Source organism: Mustela putorius, unplaced genomic scaffold (genome assembly GCF_011764305.1).
Source record: "Mustela putorius furo isolate JIRA1106 unplaced genomic scaffold, ASM1176430v1.1 tig00003942_pilon_pilon_pilon, whole genome shotgun sequence".
Lineage (NCBI taxonomy): Eukaryota > Metazoa > Chordata > Mammalia > Carnivora > Mustelidae > Mustela > Mustela putorius.
This window is the reverse complement of record NW_025422087.1, coordinates 7,120,245-7,145,549: the sequence shown is the minus strand read 5'-3', so window position 1 is coordinate 7,145,549 and position 25,305 is coordinate 7,120,245. Positions and strand designations below refer to the sequence as shown.

The window sequence follows — 25,305 nt, the reverse complement described above, 5'->3', positions numbered from 1 at the left end:
GAGTGGGCCCAAAGATAAGATTTATAAGGTATATGAACAAAAACGGGCAAACAAAAAGACCGACAAAGGTAAATGACAAGAAAAAAAAGAACCCAGCCAAAATGAAGTCCAAGGATAAGATTTCTATAATACCAGAACAAAAACAAATATACAGAAACACCATCAGAAAAAAAAAAGATGGGAGAGTGGTTATAAATCCTCAACATGGGCCAGGAAGGTTATTTTGATTCTTCCTGGGTGTATCTTGATATCTTTGTTAAAGGACTCAACTTTCCAGAGATAAAGAGAGTCTAAAACTGGTTTGTTTATGTATAGGGTTAGTATTGATTAGGGAAAGAGGATTACCTTGAACCTTATATCTATATGTATATTAAAAAAAATAGAAAAGCAAAAGAAAAACATGAATGTATGTATGAAAAAAGTTCAAGTTAAAAAGTTATTATGGAATTTGTTGTATTGCACCTCTTGTTATAATAATAAATAGGTTTAAAAAAATTAAAAATGAGAATAGTGAGAACGAATTTAAAAATAAAAGTTGTGTCTATGAAATATACAGGTTTTAGGACAATACTGGGAGCTTAATATCTTCTTTTCCCCTGATACTGGGGTTTTACAGTTGTGTGGGGGACCCTGTGGTGGTAGTCCTCTCAGTTTTTTGGCTGGCTTTCTGGGGGAGGGGTCTGTTGTGTTGTTGTTTAGTCAGTCTTGCTGGGGTGGAGTCCTCCTGCTCCTTATCAATGGGCTGGGCTCTGTTGACACTGGTTTTTCAGGCTTTTGTTCTCTGGAGGTTTTTGTTCTTTAGAAGCTTTTTGTGGCTTTTTGGACGTTTATTGGAAAGCAAACTGCACCCAGACCTCTATCTCAGAGAGAAGCCTCAGTCTGCCCCACTCTGGGTAGTCCAGAACACACAGACGCCCCCTCTGCGAAATCTGCTGAGCTGTCAACCTCCCATAGGCAGTTGATGTCCCCAGACATTGTCTCAGGGGACATGCAAAGCACCCCTGCTTGTCTCTGCAACCTCGTGCTACTAAAACCATGAGAGATACTGGTCCAGGGAGCCTGCCTCCAGTGGCTGCTTTTGCTGGGACTCTGGTAGATTAGAGATTGCATGCTGAGATTTTCAAACCCAGGCTGGGAGTGTTCAGACTCTCTGCCGGTCCTAGCACCCACCAGCTAACGCCGACACAGAACACTCTCAGGTGTGGGTGGGGAGCAGGGTTCAGTCCCCAGTAGCACAGTGCACGTGCAGAGTACAAAATGCTGTCTTTCTAGAGAGTGCCCGTTGGTGCACACATCAGACCCCCTCACGCATGGAGGGCTCCTGACCCAGTGCTGGGGCAAGCCCCAGAAAGCCTGTGGCTCACGGACTGGGGCCTGGAGGCTTTGCCACACTGTCTCTGGCATGGTGGTCTCTGGCGGTGGCTGTCTTGGGTCAGCTGACTTAGGCCCATGCCCATGCCTACCCAATTCCACCAGTTGCCCTTTAAGATATTTTGCTGTTTTTGAGTGCTTTTAACCAGACTCCAAGTTAATGCTGGCCCCCAATCACAGGGCACTCTCATATTGGGGTAGTACTTTCCAATGGGCCACTTCTGGTGGCTCCCTCACCCTTCTGTTTATTCTCTCCACTGGCTTTACCTCTCCACTGGCATCTTCTGCCCCTGTAGAGATCCAGAAGTGTATAATCCTACATCTCAGGCTGATTTCATGGGTGTTCAGAGCGTTCTGGTCACTTTAGGGGACTGGTTGAAATAGGGTATCTTACTTCTCTGCCATCTTGCCCCCCTTCCCCACTTTTACCTTTATACTGCCTTTGTAAGTGTTTGATCTACTACCTTTCTTGTGTGTTTGCTTTTACTCATGAAATTTGTCCTTACATAATTTTATTATTTCTAATTGTGGTCTTTTTTTTTTTCCACTTAAAGAATTTGCTTTAACTTTTCTTGGGTGTCCAGTTTAGTGGTGATGAACTCCTTTAAATTTGTTTGTCTGAGGAACTCTATTTCTTCTTTATTTCTGAATGATTAATTTTGCTTGGTAGTGTATTCTTGGTTACAGGTTTTTCACTTTCAGCTCTTTGAAATATCATGCCACTTTTGAGGGTATAGCTCAATGGTAGAGCATTTGACTGCATGCCACTTTCTTCTGGCCTTCAAGTTTCTGTTGAAAGATCAGCTAATAGCCTTATGGGGCTTCCTCCCTCTGTTACTAGTTGCTTTTGCTGCTTTTAAGATTTTCTCTCTCTGTTTAATTTTTGATATTTGATTAGTATGTGTCACATTTTGGACTTAATTTCATCTTGTTTCAAACTTTCAGTGCTTCCTGAACTTGGATGTCTGTTTCCTTCCCCAGGTTTGGGAAATTTCAGCTATTATTTCTTCAAATATGTTTTCTACCCACCCCCCTTTACCTTCTTCTGGGGCCCCTATAATGTGAATGTTTGTTCATTTGAGGTTGTGCAGGAGATTCATTAACCTATCCTTATTTTTAAAGATAATTTTTCTTTTTTTTAAAGATGTATTTATTTATTTGACAGATCACAAATAGGCAGCGAGGCAGGCAGAGAGAGGGGGAAGCAGGCTTTCTGCTGAGCAGAGAGCCCAATGCAGGGCTCAATCCCAGGACCCTGAGATCATGACCTGAGCCGAAGGCAGAGGCTTCACCCACTGAGCTACCCAGGTGCCCCTAAAATAATTTTTTCTTTTTGCTGTTTAGCTCAGGTGCTCTCCATTACCCTTTCAAGTCATTGATTTTTCTGCATTCTAAAATCTTTTGATTACATCTATTGTAATTTTCATCTCAGTTACCATATTCTTCATCTATGATTGATTTTTGTTTATATTTTCTATCTCTTTGTTGAAGTTCTGAGTTATTTCACTCTTCTCCCTAGTTTTGTGAGCATCTTTGTAATTATTAATTTAAACTTTTTATCAGTCATTATCTCCTTTTCATTTAGTTTAGGTTTTTATTTTGAAGTTTTGTCTTGTTCTTTGATTTGAGCATATCCCTCTGTCTCATTTTGCTTGATTTCCTGTGTTTCTATCAATTATGTGGAACAAATACTTCTCTAAAACTATGATCTTGTATATGGTTGTTTCCTGTGTAGACTGAGATTGCGTGGTCATTTTGGCTGACTGGCTGGAGTTGTGACTGGTGCTTTCTGGAGTTCCTGGGATACTCTGTGTCGGTGCTGCCCTGTTGGGATGGCCTGAGCTGAAATTGAGGCATGGTAGGCAGTCTTGGGGCTCTTTACATGGATAGTGTCCTGGCAGGACAATTGAAGATGAAATGGTTACCCGCTGGGCCGGGTGTTGGGGGGATGATCCCAGGGCTCTTTGTATGGAAGAGGTATTGACCAGAGATGTCCTGGTGTATGAGTGGTAATGAAGTTCTTTTAACTTTTGTTTGTTTTTTTCTCTCCTTCAGTTCTGAATGATTTCAGTTCTGAAATTCACCAGGTAGGGTAGTATTGATTGTAGATTTTCTCCTTTCAGCACTTTGAATATATTATGCCATTTATTTTTGGCCTGCAAAGTTTCTGTTGAAAAATCAGTGTATAGCCATATGGGGTTTCCCTTGTATGTAACTAGTTTTTCTGTTTCTACTTTTATGATTCTCACTTTGTTTAACTTTTGACATTTTAGTTATTTGTGTCATGGTGTGGATTTCCTTGGGTTCATCTCATTTGGTCATTCTGTGCTTCCTACACCTGGATTTCCCAGGTTAGGGAAGTTTTCAATTATCATTTCTTGAAATAAATTTTCTGCCCTTTTCTGTCTTCTCCTACTTGGACCCTCTAGAACAAGAGTTCATAAGCTTAATGTTGTACAAGTCCATAGCCTATCTTCATTTTTTAAAAGTGCTTTTTAATGAACATATTCAAACATTGACAGTACTTTACAGTAAATACTCATCTCCACCACATAACATCTACCTTTAACATTTTACTTACTTATTTTCCACAATGTAGTCATTTATCCATTCCTCTGTCCATCCTTCATACCATTTTAGTTTTTTGAAACATTTCAAAGTAAAGTATAAACAATAACACTTGATCCTAAACACTTCAGCATGCATATCATTAGGCCAATATTCTGTTGATAAACAATTTAGATACAATGTACTGAACGCATTTTTTGTGTACATTCACTGTACTTTAGTAAATGTATACATACATACCCGTGTAACCCAAATACCTATTGAGATATAGAACATTACCATTATCATGAACGTTTCTTTTCTCTTACTAAAAGTATAGTTGACAAATCATGTAATATTAATTTCAGGTGTCTACCATAATCATTCAGCATTTCTATACCTTACTCTGTGCTGAGCATGGTAAGTGTAGTAACCATCTGTTACCATATAATGTTATCACAATATTATTGACTTTATTTCTTATGTTGTATTTTTCACCTCCAGGGCTTATTTATTTTATAATACAAGTATGAACCTCTTAATCTCCTTCACCTATTTTACCCATCTTTGCACCCACCTCTTCTCTGACAACCATCAGTTTATCCTTTGTACTTTTGGATGCTAGCTATTTTGACTGGTGTGAAGTGGTATCTCCAGTGGCTCTGATTTGCATTTTCCTGATGATTAATAATGTTCAGTATATTTTTATTGGACTGTTGATCACCTGTACATTTTCTTTGAAAAACTATGCATGTTCTCTGCCCATTTTCAGATGGGATTATATGTTGGGATTTTTTTTTGTATTTTTGTTTTTTGATTTTTTTTTTTTTTCTGGTATGAGTTGTATGACTTCTTTATATGTTTTAGATGTTAATCCTTCATTGGATATATCATTTACAAATATCTTCTCCCATTCAGTTAGGTTGTTTTTTCTTTTTGTTGATGGTTTCCTTCATTGTGCAAGAGCTTTTTATTTTGCTTTAGTCTCACTAGTTTATTTTTGCTTTTGTTTCCCTTGTCCGAGGAGGACTGTCTAGAAAAATGTTGCTAAGACTGATGTCAGAGTGTTTACTGCCTATGTTTTCTTCTAGGAGTTTTATGGCTTCAGGTCTCAAATTTATATCTTTAATTAATTTTGAGTAATTTTTGTCTAAGAAGGTGGTTCAGTTTCATTCTTTTACATGTAATGGTCTAGTTTGCCCAACACCATTTGTTGAATTTTGTATATTCAACATTGTATATTTTTTTTCTCATTCCATATTCTTGCCTCCTTTGTCATAGATCATTTGATCACATAAGTGTGGATTTATTTCTGGGTCCTGTATTCTGTTTTATTGATCTGTGGAGTTTTTTGTTTGTTTTGTTGTTTGCCAGTAACATACTGTTTTTATTACTATAACTTCATAGTATATTTTGAAATCTGAGATTTTGATACCTACAGCTTTATTCCTGTTTACCATGATTGCTTGGGCTATTTGAGGTTTTTAATGGTTCCAGATCAATTTTAATGCTCTTGGTATTTTGATATAGGAATTGCATTGGATTTGTGGAATATTTTGGGTAGTATGCATATTTTAAACAATATTAATTCTTCCAGTTCATGAGCATGCTTTATTTTTCCATTTCTTTGGGTCATCTTCATTTTTTTTCATCGGTGTCTTATAGTTTTTAGCATATAGGTCTTTTACCTCCTTGGTTAAATTTATTCTTTTGGATATAATTGTAAATGGGATTGTTTTCTTAATTTCTTTTTAGGCTGTTTCATTATTAGTATATAGATATGTAACAGATAGTTGCATACATTGTATCCTGCAACTTCACTGAATTCACTTATTCTACTAGTTTTCGGTTGAGTCTTTAGGGTTTTCTGTGTGTAGTGTCATGGCATCTGCAACTAGTAATAGTTTTATTTATTCTTTACCAATTTGGATGTCTTCTATTTCTTTTTCTTATCTGGTATATCTGGAACTTCCAGTAGTCTGTTGAATAAAAGTGGTGAGGATGAATACCCTTATCTTGTTCTTAATCTTAAAGAAAATGTTTCTGGGTTTTCACCATTTAGTCTGTTGTTAATGGTGGGTTTTTCATGTATGGTCTTTATTATGTTGAGGTATATTCCCTCTAAAACCAATTTTTTTTTTAAAAAATCATGAATGGATGTTGTATTTTGTCAAATGCCTTTGCTATATCTACTGAGATGATTATATGGTTTTTTTAATATTCCTCTTGTTAATGTGATGTATCACATTGATGGATTTGCAAATATCAAATCACCCTTGCAAACCTGGAATAAATCCTACTTGATCATATTGAATGATCCTTTTAAAACCTTATTGAATTCAGTTTGCTTAATCTATATATGTGATTTTTGTATCCGTGTTCAATAGGGATATTGGCCTGTAGTATTCCTTTTGTAGTGTTTTTGTCTGGATTTAGTATTAGGGTAATGCTATCCTCATGGAATGTCTTTGGAAGTTTTCCTTTGTCTTTTATATTTTTATTTTTATTTTTATTGTGTGTTTTTTTTTTTGTAATAGTTTGAGAAGACTAAGATTCACTTTTCTTTATTTTTCTTGAGTTGGCATTTTTTTAATTTTAAATTTAAATTCAATTAATATATAATGTATTATTGGTTTCAAAGGTAGAATTCAGTGATTCATCAGTCTTCTATAATACCCAGTGCTCATTACATCACATGAGGTAACTGGGTGATGGACTTTAAGGAGGGCATCGTATTCACTTTCCTTTTAAATGTTTGGTAGAATTGACCTGTGAAGCCATCTGTTCCTGGACTTTTGTATTGGGAATTTTTTGACTACCAATTCAATTTTGTTGCTAGTAATTTGTCTTTTCAAATTTGCTATTTCTTCCCAATTCGGTTTTGGAAAGTTGTATGTTTCTAGGAATTTATCTGTTTTTATATAGGTTGATCAATCTGTTGGCATATAATTTTTCATTATATTGTCTTCTAATTTTTATTTTTTTGTGGTTTTAGTTATTATTTCTCTTCTTTCATTTCTGGTTTTATCTATTTCAGTCCTCTCTCTTATTTTCTTAATGCATCTGGCTAAGATTTATCAATTTTGTTTATTTTTACAAAGACCCAGGTCTTGGTTTCATTGATCTTTTTTATATTTTTCTAGTCTTTATTTCCACTGTAATCCATCCTCCCTCCCTCCTTTTCTCCCTCCCTCCCCTCCTCTCCCCTCCTTCCTCTCTTTCTCTTTCTTTCTGTCTTTTAACCAACTTGGTACTATATTTATTCTTCCTTTTTTGTTTCCTTTAGGTATAAGGTTAGATTTGAGACTTTTCTCATTTCTTGAGGTTGGCCTATATCGCTACAAACTTCCCTCTTAGAACTGCTTTTGCTGAGTTCCAAAGATTTTAGACTACTGTATTTTCATTTGTCTCCATATTTTTTGTTTTCTGTTTGATTTATTCATTGATCCATTGTTTTTTTTAAATTAGCATGTTGTTAGCCTCCAGGTTGTTGTTGTTGTTTTGTTTTGTTTTGTTTTCCCCCCCTTGTAATTCATTTCTAGTCTCATACATTGTGGTCAGAAAAGATCCTTGATATTAATTTGAAATTTCTTAAACTTAGACTTTTTCTATGGCTTAAATGTGATCTAGCCTTAAAAATATTTCATATCCTCTTGGAAAGAATGTGTATTCCCCTGTTTGGAAGAAATGTTCTGTATATACCTGTTAGGTTCACCTGGTCTAATGTGTGGTCGAAAGCCACTATTTCCTTGATTTTCTGTGTCGGTGATTTGTCCAGTAATGTAAATATGTTATAAAAGTCTCATTCTGTTACTGTATTACTGTCAGTTTCTGCCTTTACATCTTTTAGTATTTGGTTTACTTATTTCAGTACTTCTGTGGTGGGTACATAGATATTTAAAATTTTATAGCATCTTATTGGCTTGATCTCTTTATGTAATGCCCTTCTCTGCCTAATGCTACAGTCTGGGTTTTAAGCTCTATTTTGTCTGATATAAGTATTACTACATTGGCTTTTAGTTCTTGTTTCCATTTGCATGGGATATCTTTTTCCATCCCTTTACTTTCACTCTGTATGTGTCTTCATGTCTGAAGAAAACTTCTTATAGAGAGCTTATAAATAGGTCTTGTTTTCTTTTATCCATTCAGTCATCCTGTGTCTTTTGATTAAAGCATTTACTCCATTTACATTTAAAGTAGACATAGTTAAGTATGTACTTATCATCATTTTGTTAATTGTTTTCTGTTTGTTTAGTAGTTATTCTTTTTCCCTTTCTTGTTCACTTCCTTTGTATTTTGATGACTCTCTTTAAGGTTACACTTAAATCCTTTCTCTTTATTTTTTGTAGAGGTTATGATAGGTTTTTGATTTTGTGTTACCATTGGGTTCATATATAACATTGTATGTGTCTAACAGTATATATTAAAAGTTTGTTGTTGCTAAGTTTGAATACATTCTGAAAGCACTAAATTTTTAGCCTCCCCTCCACATTTTATGTATATGATGTCATATTTTACATCTTTCTATTTTATATAGCCCTTTGCTAATTTTTGTAGATATAATAGATTTTATTACTTTTGTATTTTAATCTCCATTTTATAAGTTATTAACAAGTAATAAGTAATTAATCTCTCTTTAATAATTACTTACTTTTACTGGGTAATTTTTTCTTTCATAATTTACTTACCCTGGTAATAGCCTTTTCTTTCTAGTTAAAGAATTCCCTTCAACATTACATGCAAGGCTTGTTGAGTGGTGGTGAACTCCTTTAACTTTTGTTAATCTGGAAAACTCCATCTCTCCTCAATTCTGAATGATATACTTGCTTGGTGGGGTATTCATTGTTGTAGGGTTTTTCCTTTTAGTACTTTGTATATATCATGCCACTACCTTCCTGCCTACAAAGTATCTGGTGAAAAATGACCTTTGAGCCTTATGGGGTTTACCTTGTAGGTAACAATTTTTTGGTTTTTTTTGTTTTTTTGTTTTCTCCTCTTCCAACATTTAAGATTCTCTCTTTATCGTTATTTTTTTGCCATTTTAATTATGTGTATTTTGGGGCCTTGTTGGGTTTATCTTTTTAGGGTCTCTCTGCTTCCTGGACCTGGATATCTGTTTCCTCCCAGATTAGGGAAATTTTCAGTTATCTTTCCAAGTAGTTTTTCTTCTTCCTTCTCTCTCTCTTCTTACATCACTATAATGTGAATGTTATTACCCTTGATGATAATGCAGAGTTCGCTTAACCTATTCTCATTTTTTATTATTGATCTTCTTTTTTTGCCATTCAGGTTGGTTGCTTTCCATTACCCTGCTTTCCAGATTGCTGATTCCTTCTTCTGCATCCTCTTACCTGCAGTTTTCTTTTTAGTTATTGTGTTCTCTTCTGACTGGTTCTTTTTATTTATTTTGTTATTATTAACATATAATGTATTATTTGTTTCAGGGGTATAGGTCTGTGATTCATCTTACATAATACACAGCACTCACCACAACACATATTGTGCCCAGTATCCATCACCCAACTAGTCCATCTCCTCTTCCCCCTCCACTCCAGCAACTCTCAGCTTGTTTCCTGAGATTAAGAGTCTCTTATCGTTTGTCTCCCTCTCTGGTTTTGCCTTGTTTCATTTTTTCCTCTTCCCCTGTGATCCTCTGCCTTTTTCTCAAATTCCACATGTCATTGAGATCATATGATAATTGTCTTTCTCTGATTGACTTATTTTGCTTAACATAATACCCTCTAGTTCCATCCACGTCATTGCAAATGTCAATATTTCATCTTTTTGATGGCTGCATAATATTCCATTGTGTATATATACCATATCTTCTTTATCCATTCATCTGTTGATGGATGTCTGGGCTTTTTCCATAGTTTGACTATTGTGGACATTACTGCTATAAACATTGGTGTGCAGGTGCCACTTCAGATCACTACATTTATATCTCTGTGGTAAATACCCAGTAATGCAAACCCTGGTCTGTAGGGAAGCTCTATTTTCAACTTTTTGTGGACTCATTCTTTTTAATATTTTCAATGTCTTTGTTGAAATTCTCACTGATTCGTCTTCTCTTCTCTCAAGTGAGGTGTATCTTTATGATCTTTACTTTGAACTCTTGCAGACATATTGCTTATCTCCATTTCATTTAGACCTTTTTCTGTGATGTTTGTGTTTTTCTTTCATTGGGGAGATATTCCTCTGTCTCCTCACTTTTTCTAATGCTCTTAGGTAAGCAACTCCTCCTGATCTAGAATGTAGTGGTTTTGTATAGGAGAGATCGTGTGATGTCCTATAATGTAATACCCCTTGGTCACCAGAGCTAGGCATTCCAGGGCTGTCCATTCCCTGTAGGCTGCACGTGCCCTCCTTTTGTGGCTAAGGTGGGATTGCTATGCGCACACTGGTGGTAGGGGCTGTTCCTCACCTCAGCTAACTCCAGTGACCTACTTGGCCTTCTGTGGGTCCACTGGGCAGGATTTGCTTCCTATGTTGTTTAGAGGCCCACCTTTAGCCACGTGGATTTACTAGTGGGTGGGGCCAGCACTCAGACTGTCTGCAAGTAGCCTCAGTCACAGCTGCAAGCACACTTGCTCTCTGCACAGCTAACTAAAAGGCCCAGCTGTAGGAACTGCAGGCACACTGGTGTGTGGTTATTTCCCCACCTTCTCAGGGCAGGAATCACTTTAATGTGGTGCTGGTATGGTCTGACTTTGGCTGCCTACTGAGAAGGGAGGGACAGGACCCACTTTGTAGGGACACCTTGCAAGCCCAGTGGGCAGGGTGGCTCAGGTTTACAGTGGTATGTTGGTGCAGGGCATGTGGTGTTGGCAAGGTAAAGAAAGTTGATTAGAACTGGCTCCCATAAGTATTCAGCTCTTTAGGCTGGGGTAGGGCAAGAAAAATGGTGCCCATCAGCACTTTTGTTCCCAGAGATGTTTTCTGCAGATCCCTGTTTTTTGGGCACCCTTTCTAAAATTAGTCATTAAAACTCCTTTATGTATACCCTAGGTGTTTTTCAAATTGCTGCTTCTGTGCTGTCTCTCAGGACAAATTATTTAGACTAAATTATTTACACTAAATAATTTGTGTGACGACTTTTTTAGGGCAGAGACTCAGTCTCTTATCACCCTCGGGCTCTTTTGGAGTTAAGCCCCACTGACTTTTAAAGCTCCTGGAGTTAAACCCTGCTGATTTTCAACTCCAGGCATGGGGGGCTTATCTTCTAGTATAGATCCCAGGGCTGGGGGTGACCAGTGTGGGGCCTGATTCCCTTGCTTCTCGGTGATTATGATGTCCCTCTCATTTATAGTTTATCAACTCTGGCAGTTTGGTCCTTAACCAAGTGTCTGCCTCTCCTATCCTTTTTGATGTGGTCTTCTCTCTGACTTAACTGTGGAAGGTCTGGTCTGTCAGTCTTCAGGTCATTATCTGAGTTAGTTGCATAGATATAGTTGTTGCCTTGGTGTGTCTCAGGATCCTCCTACTCTGCTATCTTCTTAACTTCCTTATCTTCTTCCTTAAAAAAAATTTTTTTTTCCAGCTTGGTTGCATTCCAGTGTTCTGTCTTCCCCGATCGCTGCTCTGTTCTTCTGTATCTTTTAATCTGCTATTGATTCTCTCTAGTGTGTTTTTCATTTTAGTCATTTTGTTCTTCAACTCTTATTTATATTTTCTGTCTCTTTATTGAAGTTCTCACTGAGTTTATCCACTCTTCTCTAGGTTTGGTGAACATCTATATGAACAATACTTTGAATTCTTTATCAGGTAGCTTATCTCTATTTTGTTTGGTTATTTTTCTGAGGTTTTGTATTCTTTCTTTTGGAGCATATTCTTCTTCTCATTTTGTTTCTTCAAATTAGGAAAACGACTACTTCTCTCAATATTAAAGGAGTAGCCTTGTGTAGGAACATCCCCTGTGTTGATGGCATGTATCTGGCAGCTTTGGCCAGCTGGCTGGAGCTTCATCAGGTGCAGGCCAGTGTTTTGGGGCACTTTGCACTGGAGATTCTCTGGTAGGATGTCTAGAGCTTGGGTGGGTATGGGCTGAGGCTTTACATGCAGGGGCATCCTGGTGGGATGGGTGGAGCAGAAGCCAGCATATCCTGAGGTGCTCCATGCCCAGGCTACCTTGGTGGGATGGCTGGTTGTAGTGGGCAAAGGTCGGGGGTTTTAGGGTGTGTGCCACCCAAAGACAGCTGTGGTGGGATGGTCAAAACTGGAGTGTGTTCTGTGGCTGCCTTGAGATGATGGCTGGAACTGCTATGGGCTAGGAGTTTGGGGCTTCTGGAGGTGGCCAACTGGCTAAAGCATTTGGGCCCTGTTTCTGCTCTTGCTATCAGGTGGAGGGGGAGCATAAACAGTGGTGCTCACCAGTACCCATGGCTACAGAGAGAGTTGTAGCAGTCCATTGCTGGGCAGAAGCTCTAGGAGTTATGAGTTTTCTTCACTTAAAGTTTAGTTACCCTTTAAACTATTTTCTTTTGTTTTGTTATATCTCAGGTTGGGGGAATCGAGAATAGTTCCTTTAATGCTATCTCTTTCTGCTGCATCTTATAGTATCACGTGTGGGATTTCCATCGGTACCATGTATCTCTCTCTCCTGCTGTTCTTTGTGTGGTCCCTCTATTTGTTTGGCTAACTCTTGATATCCTCCTCAAGGAGGAGAATTATAACCTTGTTGGGTAGAGTATCATTTATTTTTTTAAAGATTTTATTTGTTTGTCAGAGAGAGAGGGGGAGAGAGAGAGAGAGCGAGCGCACAGGCAGACAGAATGGCAGGCAGAGGCAGAGGGAGAAGCAGGCTCCCTGCCTATCAAGGAGCCCAATGTGCGACTTGATCCCAGGATGCTGGGATCATGACCTGAGTCGAAGGCAGCTGCTTAGCCAACTGAGTCACCCAGGCGTCCCGAGTATCATATATTTTTTTTAAGCTTGTTTTTCCTCTTAGCACTTTGAATATCTCATGCCTACCACTTACGGCCTGCAAAATTTCTCCTGAGAAATAGGCTGATAGTCTTATGGTGGTTCCCTTAGATATAACTAATTTTCTTCTTACTTTAAAATTTTTCTTTTTATGTTTAATTTAATTTTCTCATTATAATATGCCTTCTTGTGGATCTTTTTGAACTTGTTTGGGGACTGCATGTCTGTTTCCTTATTTTAGGATGATTTCAGCTGTTAGATCTTCTTATAAAAAGTTTTATTTTATAAAACAAGTTTTATGTTCCTTTTTCTCTTCTCATGGGACCTTTATAATATGAATATTAATTTGTATGCTTGATATTATCCCAGAGGTATATTAAAACTATCCCTATTTCCAAAAAAAATCTTTCTTTTGCTGTTCAGTCTGGGTGATTTCTAGTACCAGGTCTTCTAGATTTCTAATCCATTCTTCTCTATCATCTAATCTGCTGTTTATCCCCTTAGTGTATTTTTCATTTGTTATTGTAGTCCTCAGATCTGATTAATACCTTTCTGTATTTTCTCTTTGTTGAAGTTCTGTGTTTATCCATTCTTCTCTTAAAGTCAATAAGCATCTTTATTTACTATTACTTTGAACTCTATCAGGTAGATTGCTTATCCCTATTTCATTCTTTTTTTGAATGTCAGTTTTTTTTTCTTTCATTTGGAACATGTTGCTCTCTCTTTATTTTGTCCAATTCTGCTTCTGTGTAGTGCAATCACCTGTTAACCCAAAAGTGCAATCACCTATCCACTAGACCCATGTGCCCCAGGGCTGTTCACTCTGCGGAATGCGTGTATTGCCCTATTGCAGTGGTGCCAGACTGCTGTGGGTATATTGCTGTGCAGGAGTGGTGCCGGTCCTAGCTGGCTGTGCATCTGGCAGCAACTGATGTGGGTGTGCTAATGGGATTAGGCTGGTGCCTAGCCTGGCTGGCTGTGAGGACCTGCTGAGATGCAAGGTTGTACAGGGCTCTCAGTGGGGCATGTTCCCTGGCATTAGGAGTCTAGGGGGACGATTCCAAAATAGAACTTGCCAATGCTGGGTTCAGCCTGGTAGAATGAGTGAACAAAAGTGGCTGCTGCTAGCGTCTGTCTCCAGTTGTGTCCCAGTTGTCTCCTCTCTGGGAGGCACTTCCAAATTTTTAAGTGGGTCTCTTTCACCTATGGTGTGTGCACTTTCAATCTGGTATTTGTACACTGGCTTCTGGGTTGAGTGAGTTTACATGAACCTTTTAAAGAATGGGTTGCCCTTTCCCTGCAGTTCTAATTTGCTTGGACATACTCCCTTGTGGTTTTCATAGTCATGTGTTTTGGGAACTCTTCCCTCCTGTGCAGGATGTAAGGGTTAGGGTTCCTAATAAAGATCTCAAGTATCTGGATTTTAAGGGGAAAGTGTTTACTTTGAGAACTCTCCTAACCATGGAACACTATGCCGGTAGTGTGTGTTCTTTAGCGAGACCATATCCCTGCCTCTTCTGTCTCAGTACTTTTTTTTTTTTTTGCAAAGGCTCTGTTAATCCAGTTTCTAGGTCCCCTTCTGTGGGATTTATTCTGAATGTAATTATAGATTTTTGTATACATTGAATGAGGTGCGTTCAGAATCTTCCTATGCCACCATCTTGAATCCTCCCCCATCTCAAGAAAGTTATTACAATTGGTTAATAGTTGTACCTTTGGGAACTTAAAAATTCCTGGCTCATACTCCCCGTTACTGTGTGCATGTAATTTTCTATTTGTAGAAAATTACTACTTAAGATTTAGTTTTGGTATGTTAGAGAAGGAAGTTATATTTGTTAGTCTCAGTAAATACGAGTAGGAAGACAGTAACAGATTGTCGTGTGTGTCTATGTCCCTGTTTTTCATGTGGGGTGGAGATAGATGAGCAATGGTGACAGAATTAAAACTCTTACTTTTCCTTAGAGTCTATCTCACAATTTAAAGTATAACAATCTTATGACAGATATTGACAAGTAGAGCTCACTCTTCTGATTTCTCTTTTTGGTTGATTAGAAAGAGCTGATTGAAGGTCACAGTCTTAACTTAGTGTCCACTTCCAAAGTGGTAACAGATAGTTCCTGCCTCACGGGGTCCCTGTGCTTGCTGCTCAGCCCCAGTGAAAGCCAATCGTGGAATGTATATGAGTGGTACTCCTTGGGGTAACCCACATGCAAACCTGTAAAAGTGTGTCGAAGGCAACGATCTCTAAACCAGAAATAAAATCCATGGTCGATGTGTATTTTTTTTTTTTTTTTTTAGTCTAAAGGAAGTTCTGAATAGATTATCAACCAAGATTACATCACAAAAACTTTGAATGTATTTACAGAGTGAATAAGTTACATAGATCAACTTTGAATATGTTTCTGATGTGCAACTGGCTTACATGCACACAGCTAACACTTGACAGCATTAATCTGAAGGAGAAAACTTAAGAATGGCCCTTTACATATATGTTACAAATAAAATATGACATTTCTTAAGTAACAAAGTGACAACTCATAGTTTATCTTTATGATTCTACTTCTGGCTATCCAAATGGATATTAAAATATGCATGCGTGACAGGTGAAAAGACTTGGAATTTATAATGTGAATTTCTTTAACTTTTTTTCCTACAAAATGGCAAAGTTGGTTAAAATTAACACTCATCCTTTTGTAGTATAAATGTGCTCATATAAGCAACTTTCTAGTAAAAAGCAGCCAAGACCCTTACAAAAAGGTCTATCTGGACCATATTTGGTGCTAGGGTCCTAATCACAGACTTCTGCAAAGAGATTCAGGGCTTTCAGAAACAGTAGCCTAGCAACATAAGAAAGGTACTTCATAGCAGCTCCTTTTAGATACAGTAATCATATTCAAATTACAGTGTATATTAAATTGTCCATTTACAATTCCCTTTTCACATAAACAGGCTGTCAGCTTTTGACCGTCTTACAGTTTTCAGTGGCCAGCTTCATTCTGCCTGCCCCTTCCTCAGCCCAACAAAAAAAGAAAACAAAAGAAAAGGAAAAACAAAAGAATGTACAAGTTTTAGAATATAAAATATTTTAGTGAAGAAAACATTGCACTTTTGCCAATCTAAAATTGTTTCTAGAAAGGAAAGGTATCGTTCAGTGTAGTCGGCTTTGGTATGCAATGGAAGTCACTTTCTTCAGTAGTGAGTTGCATCTGCTCAGTAAAATAACACCTTTGTGCCACACAGCATAACGGATGGAGTCTGTCCCAGAATATTCTATGCTACCTTGGTTCTGATAGTATTGCTACACATTGGAAGTTCTGTCATCCTGTTTAGAAAAAGTCCTACAGGTAACAAGAGGGAGAACAGTCTGACCAAGCCTTCTGAAGGCTGAAAAGACACTGAATGACGTCACCCCAGCATGACAGCACCCCCAGCTTGGAACCCATGGGGGATGGGAAGCTCCTGTCAGAGACTAGTGCCAGAAACACTGGAGTCTGGAAGAAAAGTAGTGAGGACTCGGTAACTCTGGGCTCTGCGAATCATGTCCCGGATCTCCATGTTCAGCTCCATCAGCTTGGTGCAGATTTCAGTCAGGCTCTGGTTTGATCCCACCAACGCATAAGTACCCGTTTGTCCCAGAGTTTGATGGCGGAAATAAATATTCAGTAGTGTCTGGACCTCATCATCAGAACTGCTTCCAAAGATGTCATTGGGCCACAGACTTCTGTAGTCAAAAAACAGCATAGATTAGAGGTATTATTGGTTACAAAGTTGAGAGGTTATGAGCCTCTGTAGTATAAGAGTATTTTGAGGTATAACTCACATACTACTATACAATTCAACCATCTGAAGCATACAATGCAGTGGCTTTTACTACATTTAGAGTTTTGCAAGCATCACCATAACTGATTATGGAATGTTACTGGTTCTGATGAAAATATCCAAAGCTTCTAAATATCAGAACGGAATTTGATGATCATAAAACATTTATTTGCTATAGGATTCTGGTTCCAGTGACTGTGACTATACTATCCAAATGCAGGGGGAAAAGAACATATTTAAATAATTTTCAAAGTATACCCCAACAACCCCAACCCTACAGGAATGATAAAAGACCAGAAGTAACACCTATACTTTAAACATGTAAGTTCTGAAATCTTATAGCTGGCATGGTAATGAGAAAGATCTGAGAAGGATGTGTATAAAATATCTAGATGTCCCATCTGTAGTGATTCAGTCCCCAACCATGACAAAGTAACTATCAGGCAGGCATTTCCTTTCACTGTTTCTAAAAGAAATAGTCGAGTTACCTGCATTCCCTGATTTGCCGTAAAGCCTTGCCAAGTTCATTGTTCTTCAGGCACTCCAGCATGGACTGGATGGCTGCTTCAGTGGATGTGAAGGTTGGCTCAGACCATGCACCCTCTATATAGAGAGGGTCAGCTGCAATGGCTGCAGTGGCCTCCTTCAGGTTTTTCTTTAAGTCACTCAGTTCCCTGGACATATTTAGCAGCTGTTAAAAAAAATTATTTTTATTATGTTTAGTTGCAGGCTAGATTTTGCATCCCCAAGAGAGAAAATTTTCATTTCTCTGCTTCTGGTTAAGTATAAGCTAAATATATTGGTAAACTGAAATTGAACAAATAGAACTACTACCTGGTATGTGTAAGGGGTTATATACATTGTGTAAGGGGTTATATACATTGCATAACTTTCTGTATCAAACACTGGGATACTCTCCTTAGATGAGAGGTTAACATTTCCTTTAAAATGTTTTCTGTTTAAGTAGAAGGGCATATCCAGAGTTAAAATGCATAAGATAATAGGGTTGGGTAGAGCTTGGTTCAAATGCCAATTCTACACTGTATTATGGGACCATACTCAAATAAATAGACTTTTATGTGCTTCAGTTTTCTGATCTGTGAGACTGGAGACATTACCCACCTCACAGGTAACTTTAAAGATGAGATGATGTATATAAAATGCTTAGTACAGTTTGGCACATAAAAGCTTACTAAACTTAATCTCGAACATGGATCTTGTTTGAAAAATAACTTTCTCTCATTTGTATGCCATAGGAAAGATGAAAGATATAATTTAAGGAAGAAGAAAAAATCTCAAGGTAATGTTAGTATTCGTGTTACAGAGCTAAGAGGTATTTTACCTCAAAATTATTGGTATCAAAAGATAAATCAAAAAAAGAACCTATGTCACTTTTTAGTGCCCCCCCAAAGTACTATGGAAGTCAACTGTTTTTCAATTTGATCCCAAGAGCATTTTTAAAAAGTTGATGTGCCTTTAAAGATTTGTTCGCCTTTGTAAGGTAAATTGGTGATGTCTGTTTCCTTTGGAAAGTTGATTTACCCAACATCTTCATCTTTACTCATTCCCAGATAGTTAACTGAACCATGTATAGAACCAAAGCCTTCCAGAATTATTTGTCTTCACACAGGTAACTGTTACATACAACTACCTACTCCAATGCTAGGTTTGAAATTTACTGAGGTAATCCTTTTAAGTATGGTATTAGAGGAGGATCCTAATCTCACCTCCTTTCATAGATACAGAGGCTACAACCACATATAATGGAACTCCCTCTGAAGACCATTCCAAGACTAGCAGAACAGATCTTCTACAGCTAAAGATAGAAAGAAAAGCCACATTGATAAGGGTAGGAGGGGCAGAGAGCCAAACCCTGGGTTTGGTGATCCATAAGGAAGAGTGATCTCACAGGTGCAGAGGTCTTTCCTGAGTAGTGAGGGGATTAATCCCCTGTCATGGGAATCAGCATGGAGAAGATGAGCTTCTATAACACCTGGTTTTGAAAATCAGGCTCCAGAAGAGTGGGAGGACTATAGTAAACTGAGACTGCTTTTAAAGGGCCAGCAGATTCTATCAATCACTCTAGGATTCATTACAAAGGCAGTAGTATGAAAAGCACCTTGGTTATATATGATTTGTGGACTAAATTTTAAAGCAAATTTCAGATAGGCAGGGATCTGTAGGAGCTTTCTGTTGGAATGGGAGTGTTGGCAGCCAACTTTTTTCTTCCTCTCCTTAAGTCTGGCTGGCCTGACACTCGTGGGAGCCAGTTCTGACAATCTCCATCTACTTTGCTAGCCCTGCTTGCCCTGTCCTGGCAGATGACCCTCCTACCACATGGGGCAGGCTGCCCCAGGCAGGATGGGCAGGCCTTTTGCCCAGAATGTACCAGGGGCTAACCCCATCCATCAGCAGGCCTGCAGCAGCTGCAGACAGGCAACTCAGCCAGCCTTGCTGGGGTCAGCCCTGCTCACTAATGTGCCTAAAGCAGTCATGGCCCAGTCACAGAAGGAAGACACATATACCCCACACAGGGGACACCCCTGGAATGCCTGGTTCTGGTGTCGAGGGGAATGCACTACAGGGCTCCACAGGACACCTTTTACATAGGGCCACTACTTTCAAGACATAATACACTGAAACAGAGGTAGACAAAATGAGGGAAGAGGGGAATATGTTACAAATGAAAGTACAAGATAAAGCCTCAGGAAAAGTACTAAACAAAACAGATAAAAGTTGAAAGTGAGGGTCATAAAGATATTCGCTAGAGCTGAGTAGATGAACTCATGAGAATTTCAACAAAGAGAAAATATAAACAAGCATCAATAAGGGTCGGAGAATACAATAACTGAAAAGACAAATACAACAGGGGAATTAAAGGTAATTAGAGATGGAGAAGAATAGCTCAGTGATCTGAAAGACCGAGTAATGAAGAACACCCATGCTGAACAGCAAAAAAGAAAACTGAATTTTAAAAAATGAGGATAAGTTTGGGACCTTTAGATAACATCAGTTTTACTAACATTTATAGGGGTCAGAAGGAGGACAGAGAGAGAGAAAGGGGGCAGATAACTTATTTAAAGATGTAATAGCAGACAATTTCCCTAACCTGGAGAATGAGATATCCAGGTAGTACAGAGAGCCTCTAACAAGACGAACCCAAAGGAGGTCACATGATACTTAAAATGTCAAATGCACCAATAGGAAGGCAATTAGTTACATAAAAGGGAAGCCCCAAAAGGCTATAAGCTGATTTCTTAGCAGAACCTTTGAGTATATCATGCCACTTCCTTTTGGCCTGCAAAGTGTTGAAAGGGAAAAAGTCTACAACCACAAATACCCTACTTAGTGTATCATTCAGAATTGAAGGAGAGCGTTTCCCAGAAAAACAAAATTAATTTATCACCACTAAAGCAGTCTTACAGGAAATGTTAAAGACACTTCTTTAAACAAGGAAGTGTCCATTACTAGGAGAAATTATGAAAGGAAAAAATTTACTGGTAAACATATACTAAAGATAGTAGTAGATCAATCACTTAGAAAGCTAGAATGATGACTAAAAGAAAAAAATAGTAAAATTGATCATATCTACAAAAATTAGGTGATACACAAAGAGATCTAAAATATGTCATATACATAAAATGAGGTAGAATTTAAAATGTACTGCTTTTAGAATGTGTTTGAAGTGACCAACTTAAAACATCCTGCTATATACATATACATAGAATGTTATATATGAACCTCATAGTAACCACAAACATATTACAGACACAAAAATAGAAAGCCAAGACTAACACTGAAGAAGGTAAAGTTATAAAAAAAAAAAAGGAAAGAAAGAGAAGAACTACAGAAATATTGCTTTGAATGTAAATGGACTAAATGCTCCAATCAAAACATATAGGATGAAAGAATCAATGAAACAAGATGGGATTGGGAGGGAGACAAACCATAAGTGACTCTTAATCTCACAAAACAAACTGAGGGTTGCTGGGGGGAGGGGGTTTGGGAGAACGGGGTGGGATTATGGACATTGGAGAGGGTATGTGCTTTGGTGAGTGCTGTGAAGTGTGTAAACCTGGTAATTCACAGACCTGTACCCCTGGGGATAAAAATATATGTTTATAAAAAATAAAAAATTAAAAAAAAACATATAGGATGAATGAAAGGATAAAAAGAAAAACAAGACCCACCTGTATGCTGCCTATAGGAGATCTGGTTCAGACCTAAAGACACATACAGACTGAAAGTGAAGGAAAGGAAAAAATATTCTGTGCAAATGGAAATGGAAAAAAAAAAAAGCTGGGATGGAAATGCTTATGCCAGACAAAATAGACTTTGAAACAAAGACTAACCATGTAAACACATGGTTCAAAATCTATGGGACTTAGCAATGATACTTCTAAGAGGAAAGTTTATAGTGATACAGGCCTACCTCTAGCAACAAGAAAAATGTCAATCTAACCTTACATCTAAAGAAACTAGAAAAGGAAGAACAAAGCATGGTTAGTAGAAGGAAGGAAATAACAAGACTAGAGTAGGAATAAATGAAATATAAAAAATATAAAAGATCAATGAAGGTAAGAGTTTTATCAGAAAAGATAAAAACTTAGCATAATACCCTCTAGCTCCATCCACAGTGTTGCATATGGCAAGATTTCATTCTTTTTTATCCATTCATCAATTGATGGACACCTGGGCTTTTTCATAATTTGGCTATTTCTGATAATGCTGCTATAAACATCAGTATGCATGTGACCCTTCGAATTAGTATTTCTGTATCCTTTGGGTAAATACCTAGTAGTATAATGCTGGCTTATAAGGTAGTTCTATTTTTAATTTTTTGAGGAATCTTCATACTATTTTCCAGAGTGGCTATACCAGAGTCTACATTCCCACCAACAATATGAGTGTTCCCTTTCTCCACATCTCCAACACCTATTATTTCTTGTGTTGTTAATTTTAGCTGTTCTGACTTGTGTGATTTTTAAAGATATATTTTAGAGAGAGAGAGTGAGTTCAGTGAGTGGGGGAAGGGGCAGAGGGAGAGAATTTCAAGCAGATTCCCCACGGAATGTGGAGCCTGACATCGGGCTTGATCTCATGACCCTGAGATCATGACCTGAGCCAAAACCAAGAGTCAGATGCTCAGCTGACTGAACCACCCAGGTGCCCCTCTCATCATGGTTTTGATTTGTATTTCCCTGATGATGAGTGATGTTGAGCATCTTTTCACATGCATTATGTTAAGCGAAATAATTCAGTCAGAGAAAGACAATACTGTATGATTTCATTCATGTGGAATTTAAGGAACAAAACAAACATCAGGGAAAGGGAGAAAGAAAAAAGGAGGCAAACTATAGAGAACAAACTGAGGGTTGATGGAAAGGAGATTTGTGGGGAATTGGCTAAATGGCTGATGGGCATTAAGGAGGGTACTTGTGATGAGCACTGGGTGTTGTATGTAATTGATGAATCATTAAATTCTACTCCTGAAACCAATATTACACTTTATATTAACTAGAATTTTAAAAACTTGAAACAAAAAAGTACATAAAATACACAATAAAAAAAGAAGAACTGATTAACCTTTAGCTAGACTCATCATGAAAAAAAGGGAGGACATTCATTGAATGAATAAAATCAGAAGTGAAAGAGATGTCACAACTGACAGCACAGAAATACAAAAGACTCTAATAGACTATTATGAAAAATTATACAATTGGACAACATAAAAGAAATGGATAAATTCCTAGAAACAGTCTTCGAGACTGAATCAGGAATAGAAAATCTGAACAGACTGATTACTAGTAATGAAACTGAATAATCCAAAAATTCCCAACATCAAACTGAGGGTTTTAGATGGGAGAGGGTGGGGGATGGGTGAGCCCGGTGATGGGTATAAATGAGGGCAAGGAGTGCATGGAGCACTGGGTGTTAGACACAAACAATGAATCATGGAACACTACATCAAAAACATGATGTACTGTATGGTGACTAACATGATAAAAAAATTATAAAAAATGAAAACTTCCAACAAAAAATCCAGAACCAAATAGCTTCACAAGTGACTCCATACCAAACATGTGAAAAATATTTAATACCTATCCTTCTCAAACTATTTCCAAAATTGTAGAGGATGGAATGCTTCCAAATTCGTTGTACAAAGCCAGTATAATCCAAAATCCAAAATCAGACAAGCACAGTACAGAAAAAAGATTAAAGGCCAATATTCCTGATTGATATAAATGTAAAAACTGTCAACACATTTGCAAACAGAGTTCAACAATATATTAAAAGGATCATTTATCATGACCAAGGAGATTTATTTCAGGGAGGCAGGGATGGTTCAATATCTACAAATCAATGTGATAAGCCATACTAACATGAAAGAAATTATGATAATCTCAATAGATTAAAAAACATTTGACAAAATTCAGTATTCATTAAAAATGTCAACAAACTAGGTATAGAGGAAACATATATTAACATAATGGAAGTCACATATGACATCCTTGTAGCTAATATCATACTCAACAGGGAAAAGCTGAAAGCATTTTCTCTAAAATCAGAACAAGCCAAGGATGGCCATTCTTGCCAATTTTATTCAACATAGAACTGGAAGGCCTAGCCACAGCAGTCAGACAAGAAAAATAAAAAGCATCCATATCGGCAAGGAAGACAATAAACTCACTATTTGCAGATGACATGATACTATACATAGAAAACTTCAAAGATTCTACCAAAAAACTATTAGAACTAATAAATGAAATTCAGTAAAGCTGCAGGATACAAACTTAATATACAGAAATCTATACATTTTTGTACACTAATAGCAAACTGTCAAAGAGACATTAAGAATATGTCCTGTTTACAATTCCATCAAAAAGAATAGAATACCTAGGAATAAAGGTGAGGAGGTACAAGATCTATACTCTGATAGCTGTAAGACGTTGATGAAAAAAACTGAAGAGGACACAAAAAATGGAAAGATATACCACACATGAATTGGAAGAATTACTATTTTTAAAAATGTCAGTACTACCCAAAGCAATCTGTAGCTTCAGTGTGATTCCTATCTAAATACCCCTGGCATTTTTCACAGAACTGGAATAATCCCAACATTTGTGTGGAACCACAGCAGAGCCCCAATAGCCAAAGCAATTTTGAGAGAGAACGACACAGCTGGAGGTATCCTAACCCCAGAGTTCAAACAATATTGCAAAACTAAAATAGTCATTAAAAACAGTATGGCACTAGAACAAAAGGATACATAGATGCCTGGAACAGAACAGAAGGCCTACAAATAAACCCATACCTACACAGTTAATTGACAAAGCAACAAATACATAATGGAGAAGAAAAAAAAATCTTTTCACTAAATAGTGTTGGAAAAATTAGGCCACTTTATTATGCCATGTACAAAAATGAAATTCATTAAAGATTTACATTTAAGACCTAAAAGAAAACATAGGCAGTAGACTCTTGGGCATTGGTCTTATTGATGTTTTTCTGGACTGGTCTCTTCAGACAAAAGCAAAAAAAAGCAAAAATAAGCAAATGGGACTACATGAAGCCAGAAAGGTTTTTTTTTTTTTTTTTTTTTTTTTTTAAACATGTTATTTCAGAGAGTGAGGGCAAGAGAGCATGCACAGGGTGAGTGGCAGAGGGAGAAGCAGGCTCCTTGCTCAGCAGGGAGCACTTGGGGCTTGACCCCAGGACCCCAGGATCATGACCTGAGTCAAAGGCTGATGCTTAACTGACTGTGCCACCCAGGCGCCCCAAAACTAAAAAGTTTTTGCACAGCAAAGGACACCATAAAAAAATGAAAAAGCAACCTATTAAATGGGAGAAGGTATTTGTAAGTAGTTTATCTGATCAATGTGAATCTCCAAAATATGTAAAGACTCATAAAATCTGACGAAAAAAATGGGCAGAGAACCTGAGTAGACATTTTTTCAAAGATGTACAGATGGCCAAAACTCCAATGAAAAGATGCTTAACATCACTCAACATCAGGGAAAATGTAAATCAAAATCACAGATTACCTCATACCAGTAAGAATGGCTAGAATCAAAAAGTTAAGAAAGAACAAGTGTTTTCAAGGATGTGGAAAAAGGAAGCCCTTATGCACTGTTCACAAGGATGTAAATTGGTGCAGCCACTGTGAAAAACAGTATGGAAGTTCCTCAAAAAATTAAAAAAAATTAAAAATTCCGCTACTGGGTATTTTACCCAAAGGAAAAAAACCCCACTACTTTGAAGAGATAAATGCACCCCTTTGTTTACTGCAGGATTATTTACCATAGCCAAGATATGGAAGCAACCCAATTGTCCACTGATAGATGAATGGATAAAGATGTGGTACACACACACACACACACAGGATAACTACACAGCCATAAAATGAATGAGATCTTGCCTTTGTGACAACATTGGCAGTCCTAGAGGGTATTATGCTAAGTGAAATAAGTCAGATGGAAAAAGACAAATACTATATGATTTCACTTATATGTGGAATCTACAGTGGCCTCAGACTTCCTTTATCCCTGGGTCAGCTGTGGCACCACGGGTCACCTGGTTCATCAGAGACAGAACCTGAGCCTTGCCCTCAACCTTTCCTTCTCTTTCATTCCTCACCCCAACCCC

The 25,305-nt window shown here is 37.6% G+C and overlaps 1 protein-coding gene across 10 annotated transcripts in view; it reads right to left on the bottom strand.

The window, feature by feature from the left end:
• Window positions 1-15,173: 15,173 nt before the first annotated feature.
• The window catches only part of FRY (FRY microtubule binding protein), a 433,556-nt gene continuing 423,424 nt past the window's right edge, over window positions 15,174-25,305 (bottom strand). For all 10 annotated transcript variants that reach the window (XM_045069583.1, XM_045069582.1, XM_045069576.1 and 7 more), the window contains 2 exons: window positions 17,148-17,350; window positions 15,174-16,561 (listed from right to left, as the gene is read on the bottom strand). In XM_045069583.1, the coding sequence (XP_044925518.1) occupies window positions 16,303-16,561; window positions 17,148-17,350 (462 nt within the window). In that variant the 3' untranslated portion in view covers window positions 15,174-16,302. The remainder of the gene's footprint in view (window positions 16,562-17,147; window positions 17,351-25,305) is intronic.